The following is a 12,061-nucleotide window of genomic DNA, read 5'->3' on the forward strand; positions in this document are numbered from 1 at the left end:
TGAATGAGACCTTGACTAAAAACGAACAAATCAAAATTTTGAACAAGACCAAAAATTCGACACAAAGTATTCAACAAAATTTTGTTGATATCGATGATCACTCTGACACTATCAGTGAAAAATCGAAATGACTACTAACCAAGAGGATTGAACTACAATTTGAGTGAAGCCTCAAAAGCACCATCATCAAAGCCACCCCCATCTGTCTACAAAATCATTACAAGCAAGAAACATATCTATCTTACTTAAATTGCTGCCATAAAATGATCGGACCATGTCATGTGGTTTCTTCGATTATTGGTTGAAGCATGGTGTTATGTACTATGTTTGATAAATTCTAGACGACTAACGGTGCTTTATAAAAAAAACGACAAATCATTTGAATTTTGTCTGTACTTGACTCTCGTCTCTCTTAGTAGATCTCTCATCTCTCTCTCTCTCTCTCTGTATGTAGTCATGCATGATCCCACAATGCCTACCTCGACAACTTTTGGTAGATTTTAGCACCACTGTGAGTGTCCATCTTCCTCCCCCAGCTCAAACTGTGGGGCCTATTAGCAAAACATATGTTAGAGTAGCATATATTATTGTAACGATATATTTTATTTCTTAAATCTCTTGATTGTCGAGATGTAGTTTGTACTCACACTATTTAAGTCGTGATTATTTTAATAGAGTGGCAAGCACATAATATTATATGGAAATTATATGAACTTATAAAACATTGATTTTTAAACAAACTAAATTGATTTTAAATTATTATTTAATGTAATTTGTCATATATTTCTATGTATATGTTGCTAGTATATGTGTGTAGACGTGGATTTATATATATGCTGAATTATGTAGTTTAATAATTAGATATTTGAGTAAAGGAAGAAAAAGCAGAATCTTTTGGCCAAGTGGCTAAGTTATTTCTAACAGTAGCTAAAAACGTCCAGACTCGAACTTACCCAAACTAATTACTGAAAATACTCTTCATTTCTCACCCCCACGAGTGTCTGCAGTCTGTGATTTGTGACTAGTCTTTTGAACCCTTTTCCTGTTCCTCTTCAAAATCATCTCTCATTTCCAAGACTTCTTCCCCACAACATGACGTTTTTCATCTCTATTTTTCTCTCTATCTTCGTACATTCGGTCCAAACAGCTAAGCTAGCAACATAGAAACTACTGTAATCATCATCATCATTATCTTCTTCTTCTTGTTGTTCTTTGTTGTTTCATCAATGGGCATGATTTTTGCAGACTGTTTTGGTTCTTTGTCGATTAACAATGATAACCCTTCAAAGATCAACGATCATTTCATCTATAGCAGTCTAACTACTTCTTCGTCGTCGTCGTCTCTCTCTTCTTCTTCTCTGGAGCTGCCTTTTATGCTCCCTACAACAACTACTACTACAATCAACAATCACAATCCTTCAAGAAATTTTCATGAAGATGAAGATCAAGGACATGATGACTTCGAGGAAGAAGAAGAGGGGGGGAGAGAAGAAGATGACGACGAAGAAGAACACATTGGCCTAAATATCAGTGGAAGTTACTCATTCAATGGTAGCTTTGATAGCCATCAAAATGGAAGAGTTAGATCGGGTGGACAGTCAAAGACAAGTGCAAGAGGCCATTGGAGGCCAGCTGAAGATGCTAAGCTCAAAGAACTCGTTGCCCTTCATGGCCCCCAGAACTGGAACCTTATTGCTGAGAAGCTTGAAGGCAGATCAGGTACTTATACACAAATTTGGTTTTAGTTTTCTTGCTCTTTTTTTTGGGAGAAAGAAAAGTGTGTTAATTTGTGTGTGTAGTTTGTTACACAAAAAAGGTAAAGATTTGTGAGTGTTTGGGCATTCCTCTTTTCTTTATGTTTCCTTGATAAGAAAGATAAAAGAAGTGGGGATTGGAGCCAATATATGTTTCTTTTCCCATGAACAAATGCGACAATCAGAAAACTTCTAGTTTCTTGATTCTTGTTTCAAAACCTTTGTATATTTTCTTGGTGGAAAGACTTGATCTTTGGGTTGATTTTCTTATTATTTGTTGTCGGTATTTTGAAAAAAAAAAAAAAAAGGAAAGAGTTGCAGGTTGAGATGGTTCAATCAACTAGATCCAAGAATCAACAGAAGAGCATTCAGTGAAGAAGAGGAAGAGAGACTAATGACAGCACACAGACTGTATGGCAACAAATGGGCATTAATGGCGAGGCTTTTTCCCGGTAGAACTGACAACGCTGTCAAGAACCATTGGCATGTGATCATGGCTAGAAAATATAGAGAACAATCTAATGCCTACAGAAGAAGAAAGATGATGATGATCAGTCAAACTCAAGTGGCACTACCACCACCACCAACACCACCAGCGGTCTCAGCCACCACCGCCGCTGGTCATCTACCTTACACTGGAGCTCTCCACCAACTGCCACCGTTAGATCTCGTTTCTGGTCAGCTCTTCTCTTAGCTTCCTTTCGTTGTGGCGAGCTTTTGAGAGTTCTTGTGATGAATTGCTATTTGGTCACTGTAGCTTTGCATCTTTACATTGAATCCAAAATTATGCAAACTGCAGAAGTCCAGAAATTTCATTAATAAATGAGTCGACCACATAACATAATTAAGGATTCGTTGTGAAATTATTAATTTATGAATCTAACATGAATAATTAGACAATATATCTAATTATCGTACTAATAAATTTGTTTTCTGCCGTTCCAAAAAAAAAAACTTATAGATTTGTTAAAATTGTCATCGACACTCGTTTAACAAGAACAGTACGACAACGAGTTCACCCTAATTAGCTTTTTAAAAAATATAAACATATACGGTGAAAAAAGGAACAATAATAATATATCCTCCGAAAACATATATAAAAATATAAAACTCATGTAAAAAACAAAAAAAGTGATTTAAATTTGTAGTTTTAATACTTATTATAATACTGACCTAATTATATAAAATTACCACTGACTATTAACAACCTTAGGGATTAACTCAGACAGTTTCTTTTGGTTGTTCAGTGACAAAAGTGTATTCTAAAAAATGATTAATAGTTACATATGTTTTTTATGTACAATATGCATAGTATTTCTTTCAGAGTAATACAACTTTATCCCAAGTTTAATCAATTTATGAGCACCAAAGAGTGTATTCAATTTTTAATTTAATTATATAAAAACTTTTATTTGTCAAAAGTCAAAACACAATACAACTTAAAAAAAGACCTTGGGATCCCCAAAACTATAATTTGCACACAAACTTGTATGATAAACCTAGTTTCGTTATTTGTGTCATCCTCCATTGGACTCAGTTTGCTTTACAAATTGTTTTTCAGGTCCCAAGAACAACACTGAGTTGATGATGGACATGCTCAACACCAGTAACCATGGCAACATCATGTCTTGGGAAAACCATTCATCATTATCATCATCATCATCATCATCAAACACATCCTGGATGATGAATACTACTAACCCCATCAACTTCCATTATAATCGTCATCATCAGCATCCTGCTCCATTGATGAATGAAACTATGGACCAGAAGTACTACTACTACAACCACCATCTTTACAGCAGCAGCTACTTACCAACAGCTGCAGCTGCACCACCACCAGAAGAAGTTTCAGGGAGCCAGCATTTTTCTGAAGCTAATAATAACTTTTCACCACCATTTATAGACTTTCTTGGAGTTGGAGCCATATGAAGACCCAAATGTAGGAATGCAAGTAAAATCTCAGAGAAAGAGGGTTTCCTTTCTTTTCATTTCCAATATAACCCACTAAATCCGCAGAGGATCTCAAGTGTTGACTGTCTTTAATGAGCCATTGGAGAATTAGAGGAAAACAATTACATAAAAAGACAAGTAGGGGTAGACGAGTAGTACTTTTCTCAATCTAAGCATGGGTGAAAAGTGAAATTAAATTGTGGCACTTTATTGCTTCCATTTTTCTTTTAAGTTTTCATTAAAAAATACTTCATTTCATTGTGCTACAAAGTACTAACCTATGCATTTTATGATTTTATCCATGGTAACAAACAAAGAGAATTCCTAAATTAAAATAATTATTTTTGTAAGGTAATTAACTATTATCAATGTATATATTTACACATTTTCTTTATTGTATACGATGTACTATTAAAATTACAAGACTTGTGACTATTACGACTGGGGATTGTAGTTATTATCATTTTTATTCACGACCAACACTTGAGCTTTTTTGTAACGATTATACCATTGAACTATATACCACTCATCTTCTCATGTTAACACAATTCACTCCTACCAGCACCGCCACTATTCACCTCTAGCAACAAACACCATCGTTCGTTATCCGCTAAATAGCAATTAAGTTATTTGTTCCATTGTTTTTTTTGGTTGGGTTCGCCGGTATACAGTGAAGATTGAAGTAAAGAGTGATGAAATCTTAATTGAATTTTCAAATGGATTTCATGAAGCTTGTGAAGGCTCTCAAACATTACATGATGTCTAGCAAAAGCATGTGCAATATTAAGAAAGAAATACAGTGTCGTCTCCGTTAGTTTCGACCCAAAGGTTATGAGTAAGTGTGAGTGCAAAGCTTTCATTCATTGTGGCATATTTTGTTTTTTGACGATATTTTTGTTTTTCGGCAATGGATGTCTATTTATATCAACATCTAATTGTGTTGCCTCAGAGAAAATCACCAGAAAATTGATTATTTTCCTAAAATATAAAAATGACTAAATGTGTAAAAAAAACTAGCCACTACTAAAAAAAACTTATATGACCTAGTTAAATCAATTAAATAACCATATTTTGGACGGAATCTTATGGTCGGCGAGTCCCATGTGAAAGAAGAAATAAAATTCGATTTCAAAATCGGGTCCTATTGAGAAGAACACGGTTGTTCATAAAAACAGGACATATAACAATATTAGAGTACACAAAACTAGACCACATAAGGATATTAGGTTGCGGTTTTACAACACAAAATCGGGTCATATAAAGTGATAAGAGTCTTATTCCTATCCCCAAAACCGGGTCATATAACGATTAAATTAGCACCGGTTCCATTTAGAAAAGTGGGCAATATAAAGAACGTTGTTTTTTTTTTGTGAAAATAACCATTCAGACTTACATCCATAATTACACTGTGTCACAATTAACCACCTACACAAGCATACACAAATGAAGTCTTACATCCAAAACACATATTCAATACAAAGAGTATGTTATGATGAACAACCTCTATAAATGTAGACATGCTAAATAAACCAACTATTATATACATTGATATCAACATGTTTGAGTGTCCTAAGAAAAATATTTGATTTGGTCATTTCTTACTACATAAACTTACATAAAATATTCTGAAAAAAGAAATTGTTAACGCATTGTAGATGGATTGTCCCATAATCAAGTGTAGCAACTATTCTTCATCCTCATTGAAAAACAAACACAATAAAAAATCAGTTTTTTTTGTCTAACATTTCAAAATAGTTGAATTTAACAAATAATGATTAATAAACCATTCTAATTTAGGAGAAATTCGTATATGTCATTCTCAATCATCAAAATATCTTATTTGTCAACCTATATGGTATTTTGATGTTTAATAAGAGCATAACATTAGAGAATTCTCATATATTAAGTTAATGTGTGTGTGTATATATATATATATATATATATATATATATATATATATATAGTAGATAACAGAGTAAAGGATAATGAAGATGTATCTTAGTGAGAACAACTGCAATCCACAACCATTGATTTACAGTGCCAATTCCATCATGTAGGATGCTAACTTCATTTGATATCAGAGGAATAAGAATACATTTAAATCTTTCATCTTTTTCGTCTATCATAACCTTCAAGTGATTTTCGTATAAAGGAAGTGAGTGTAATATAATTCTTTCATTTTGTCCCATATTTCCTTTGCAGTTTCAAGAGAACTTACTAATCTGAATGTGTCTGGTGGAAGAGTGAATCGTGATTCTCTTTTTGCTCTTAGATTGTTTGGCAATTGATCTTTTTCATCTGATTGAACATCTTTGTCGTCAGCAATGATGTCATCGAATTCATCTTGAGTTTTGACAAAAAAAAAAATAATACTTGCGGTTCCTTTGTGATTGCATTCCAGATACTAAAACCATGTTTTTCAAGTGCAAGAATATAATATTCAAAGTGAAGAACCCAAACTTCATAGTCTTTAGGAAAAAGAATCGGAATCCTAGTAGTAGAACCAATACTACTAGGGAGATTGAAAGAAATTGCGTGAGACTTGTCTTTAGACATGTTTTCAGAAACAATTTGCACTAAAGTTAGATTAGAATCCAATCTATGAGCAAAAAACATATTTCAAATTGAAACAATGATTTTAAAAAGAATCAATGATCATAATGCAATCAAAAATTGAAAAATGTGGTATCAATTGAAGATTCAAAGTAAAAATCTTAAAATCACAATTTTTTTGAGTAAATTGGGGATATGAAAACAGCTCACAGAAATCGTGCTCAGATATGACTTGTTAAAACAATAGGAAAGAATAGATTCTAATCAGAAAAATCCATGAAAGATACAATCAAATCTGATGAACAGAAAAGGTAAATAAGATCGCTGATTTCATTATAGAGTAAGTGAGAAGTTTAGTACAAATGATGAAAGAACCTATCTCCAAAATTTACTCTCTCTCTCTCTCTCTCTCTCTCTCTATATATATATATATATATATATATATATATATATATATATATATATATTGCATGAGAGAAGAGTTAGTTAGGCTCTGACCAATGAGCTCAGGAAACTTAATTCAATATTCTAAACTATGAACCTAAGTTATAAACAAAATATATGAAATGCAACATATGTATCGCATACGAAACAGATAAATACAATTACATGAATTACTTGCGAGATTTTTCACATACAATGACTTGACGCAATTACATAACTTGTAAAACCTAACAGAAAGCGTTGTTTGTGTTTAGAATAATAGAAACTTTAACTTAAATATTCATTCTTCTAATATATTAGATATTTTCACCTTAGACATATAAATAACAAATGCATCGCCAAACTCCATTCGAATAGGATCTTGGAATCGTTCGAACTAAAATAGGATGATGTATGTGAGTCTTGTTTAATGGGAAAGATAAATAAATCACCACTTATAGGAACTTGTAAAAGAGGTCAGGGATTATTGGATCTCATACATATATATGTGTGTGGACCCTTCAAATCTGCTACAAGGGACGGTAAACAATTCTATGTTACATTTACTGATGATTTTAGTAGATATGGTTATGTTTATTTGATTAAACATAAGTCAGATACCTTTGAAAAGTTCATAGAATATCAAAACAAAGTAGAGAATCAATTGTGTAAGAAGATAAAGGTTCTTTGATCCGACGGGGGAGGAGAATAACTTAGTGTCGAGCTCAATGATCATCTTAGACATTGTGGAATAGTTTCACAATTAGCTCCTCCAAGAACACTACAACTTAATGGTATCGCCGAAAAGAGAAATCAAATTTTGTTGGACATGGTTCGATCTCTGATGAGTCGTGTTTCATTACAAATAAGTCAATAACATTTTTGGGGTATGCACTTTAGCAACTTCCCATATCTTAAACGTTAAGAAGGTTTCAGTGACACCACATGTGATGTGAACAGGAAAAGTTCCTTCACCTAATCACATTAAGGTTTAGGGTTGTGAGGTTTTTTTCTGGCATGAAACCCAAAATAAATTGAATCTGGATCTAAGAGATGTCGCTTTGTCGGTTATCCATAAAAGGCTTTTGGGTACTTGTTTTACAGACCTAGTGAAAACGTGGTGTTTGTGGGTCGAAAAACAGTGCTCCCTTAGAGGGAACTTATATCTCAAGAATTTGGTGTGAGTCAAATTGACCTTGAATAATATCGAGAGTCAACTAACATTCAACCTTTAGTTGACACTAGCAATCAACTAGAGGTTGAGAAACTTGTCTAGCCAAATGGCATATCCTTACCTCTTTACTGATTCAGTAGAGTTAGAAATCTTCTTGAGTTTTATAGTTTCCATATAACAACGGAAGGAAACACGTTAATTAGTGATACAACAATAGTTAAAATGGATGAGCCAGCTAACTACAAGGAAGCAATGGCAGACCCTAAGTCGATCCAATGGAAGGAGGCTATCGACAATAAAATTCAGTCCATAATGGATAACCAAGTTTCAAATTTGGTTGATCTTACTAATGGTTTTAAGATAGTAGTTTGTAAATGGATTTTCAAGAAGAAGACCAACATAGATGGGAATGTACACACATTAAAGTTATGTTAGTGGTAAAAGGTTACAATTAGACTCAAGTAATTGACTATGAGTAAACATTCTCACCGGTAGTTAATATATAATTTATTAGGAAAATTCTTGCCATAGTTGCTTTTTATGATTACAAGGAATGGAAAATGGATGTCAAAACGTCTTTCTTTAACAGGAAATTTTCATAGGATGTGTACGTGACACAACCTGAAGGGTTTGAACATGCCAAGTATCTGAATAGAGTGTGTAAACTTGAAAGGTCCATTTATGGACTTAACCACGCATCACAAAGCTGGAATTTGTTTTTCCATGAAAAAGTCAAAGAGTATGGTTTTTCTAAAAAGTCTAGATGAGTCATGTGTGTATGATAAAGTCATGGGAGTGTCGTTGTCTTCCTTGTATTGTATGTAGAAAACATATTACTCATAGGAAACAATGTTCATGAATAGGAATGTGTATATGCTTGGCTCGTAAAATGTTTTTCTATGAAGGACTTAGGGGAAGCAACATATATACTTGCTATAAGAATCTATAGAGATAGATCTATACATTTAATAGGACTCAATCATAGTATGTATATGGATAGGGTATTGAATATATTCAATATAGAAAATTCCAAGAAAGGAAATGCTCTTATGCATCATAGTGTTAAATTGAGTAAGTCTCAGTGTCCTAGTTCTAGTGATAAACATGATATAATAAGTCAAATACCACATGCTTCGGAAATAGGATCGATCATGTATGCTATGACATGTACTCGTCCTAATGTATCGTATGCTTTAAGACGAAGTTGAGCATGGAGTTCTAGTTTTGAAGTGAATATTGTCAAAGGAGAAGAGTGAATCCGTTCACAAAAGGGATTAGTGTGCATGCTAAGAGGATAGACATGAAAAATCATGTTAAGTTTAGTAGTTAGTTGAATATTTTGAAACATTTGTAATGATGAATAAATTTTGTAATTATTATGGTTATTAAATAATGGAGATTATTTATAATCATGAGTGTCACCATTTATAATTTATTTATTATTGTATTTTGTTTTTGGTATGTTTAGATCCCCAATTACCAAATACTAATTTACTCAAAACTCCATAATCGGTCATACTCTTATGAGTAACCATTGAGTTAATATTGTCCTACTTCATTATTGTCATGTTTTAACTATTTTTATGTAAACTTTAAATTTTAAGTGTTATTCAAATTTTTTATTTTTAAATATCTTTATTTAATAAATTAATACTGGTATTAGTTTTATTTAAATTTTTAAAAAGTGAAGGGAAGAGTGATAAATAGAAACCATTTCCTATGTAAAAAATATGGTGAGGGGAAGAGTGTGAAAAAATGACGTATCATTGTTGTGACATACATAAAGTATAAGGGTGTGGTACTGGTCCTCATTAACGTAAGTCGTAGATCATAAACATAAGGTAGAAGCCCCAAGTACTAAGGTTTAAGCTTCAAATCTTAATCTGTAAATCATAACACATAAGCTATAAGTTATATACCCTAAACCATAATTCTGAAGCCGTCAATTAGGTGGTGTTTGTTTTTTGTCTGCAGATCTTTCTGACCTATTCTGTCTACACGGCGCAGACCAAACGCAGACATTAGTCTTCGCACACTGTTTGTTTTTTTGAAGACTGCAGACCTAAAAATGTCTGCGCGCCCTCTTCTTGGTGCAGATATGGGCCAGAGTCTTCTAATATCTTCAGACATCTTCTAGCCTAAAAAAACACATATACTTTATTTTATTTTGAATTTTTTTTTTTTGAATTTATATTTATTCCAACTTTATTAGTGATAAACAATTTGAAAAAAAAAAGTTACAATACTTAAAAAAAAGTTTAACGACACAAACATTATATTTTTGACAAATTTATAAATAAAAGTTTATTACAATAATGGTCATTGAAATGTTTATATAAATATGAAATATATATATATATATATATATATATATATATATATATATATATATATATATATATATATATATATATATATATATATATATACTGTACCAAATTTTATACAACATTATTTAATAAAGCATCATCAATTTCCTAGAAAAAATATTTATCGCACGTTTTTAATTGATTTAATTGAAAAAAGTCAAAGTTTATTTCCATTTATTTATATATCAAATTCTTTGATTCCTAATTATAATGTTTAGGCATAACTTTGCGACAAGAATTATTGGTTTTTATCACATATATACGTTAATTTGTACCATTTTTATTTTCACCTTTTATACAATAATACATAAAAGTTGATTTAGATTTGTTAATTATTTATAACAAAGTCATAAATATATTAAAAAATCACTTTGTAGTTTAAAAAAATCAGTTTATTTAGATTTTAGTTTATTTTAGTAGAATGCAGATGTTAAAAAAACAAATAGTGTTCTTTTTTCAGACTGCAAATGTTTGCTCCACCTCTTCTGCTGTAGAGGTCTACAGATATGGTCCGCAGACTGCAGACATTTTGTCTCAGATAAAAAAAAACAGGACCTTCGAATCTCTAATCCTAAGCCCTAAGCTATAAACCATAAATCTTAAGCCATAATCTATGATCTATTACCCATAAAAGTCATAAGACGAGCCTTAAGCTCTAAACCATAAGCCTTTCTTTTTATTTTATTTTTTAAATCAAATCGCCTCGTTTAAATTTTATTATTGAAAAATATCACAAATATCATAAATAACAACATAAAATATAGGAACTATGAACGACAACAGAAAAAAATGGCTCTAAACCATTTTTTTTCAAAATATAAATGTTATTTTAAATGTTATTTTATAAAGAAAATTAGTTTGGAATTATATTTCAAAAAAATCGATTTTATGGAAAAGATATGTAAAAGAATTACCATTAAACCTATTATAAGATTAAAAAAATAAATATAATAATAAGATAGAAATTTTTTTCGAAAAAATTAAAATTTTATACAAGGTCGAATGACATCGTCATATTTTCACCTACCAAAATTTGATGTTACATAAACATTTGTATTTTTTACCAATAAGGGTGTGGTGATATTTCTGTGTATAAAATTATTTCTAAACCATAACTATATACTATCACTCTTGTGTATTTTTCTAATATATAAAAGTATAACCTTTAAATGTAGCTTCTTAATACACAAAAATTGTTTCCATTGGCAAAAACAGAGAGAGTTAGTGGTAATGGTCAGTCGTTGGCATATTGTCACCGTAGAAAAATGACCGGTGGCGGTGTTTACCATCGGTAATATATGTCATTTAGGAATGTCGACAACAAAACCACTATGACACCGCTTAGCCTAGGATTAAACGGTACGAGCCCTTTTTCGAGCATTAAGGTCGGCATGGACTTGGCTTCATGCTGTGGGAACGACTTGAACACCGCCCCAATGTCGTTAAGTTATCCCTCGTTTTAATGAGAACGCCTTGCAACACGTATTTCACCCAACCAAAACTGAGTTTAGTTTTGCCCTTTGACCATATTAACGGTCACCTTTTATAAAAAAATATATATATATTTATTACCTATAAATACATATATTCAACGTCAAACTCATTCACATCATTATTTTTTTTTCTTTATATTTTATAAAATATCAATATTTTTACAAAAAATAAAAATAGATCCGTTCGACCTTTCCGACACTGATGATGATATCTTCGTTAGTACGATATAAAAGTATTATACGGATGTGTTACTACAACCATATCCAACCCCTCCATTAACAAGACGTACAATGTTAAACAAAAATTGCGAAGAAAGATACAAACGTCTAGTTCACGATTAT

General features: G+C 31.7%; 1 protein-coding gene across 1 annotated transcript; it reads left to right on the forward strand.

Annotated features, from left to right (window-relative positions):
- Window positions 1-932: 932 nt before the first annotated feature.
- LOC145101089 (uncharacterized) lies at window positions 933-4,007 on the forward strand. Its single transcript, XM_079038254.1, has 3 exons — window positions 933-1,719; window positions 2,063-2,431; window positions 3,316-4,007. Exons 1-3 carry the CDS (start codon window positions 1,227-1,229, stop codon window positions 3,684-3,686), a joined length of 1,233 nt encoding a protein of 410 aa, XP_078894380.1. The 5' UTR covers window positions 933-1,226; the 3' UTR covers window positions 3,687-4,007.
- Window positions 4,008-12,061: the final 8,054 nt, after the last annotated feature.

This window comes from Lactuca serriola, chromosome 4 (genome assembly GCF_051521515.1).
Source record: "Lactuca serriola cultivar US96UC23 chromosome 4, Lser_US96UC23_V15, whole genome shotgun sequence".
Lineage (NCBI taxonomy): Eukaryota > Viridiplantae > Streptophyta > Magnoliopsida > Asterales > Asteraceae > Lactuca > Lactuca serriola.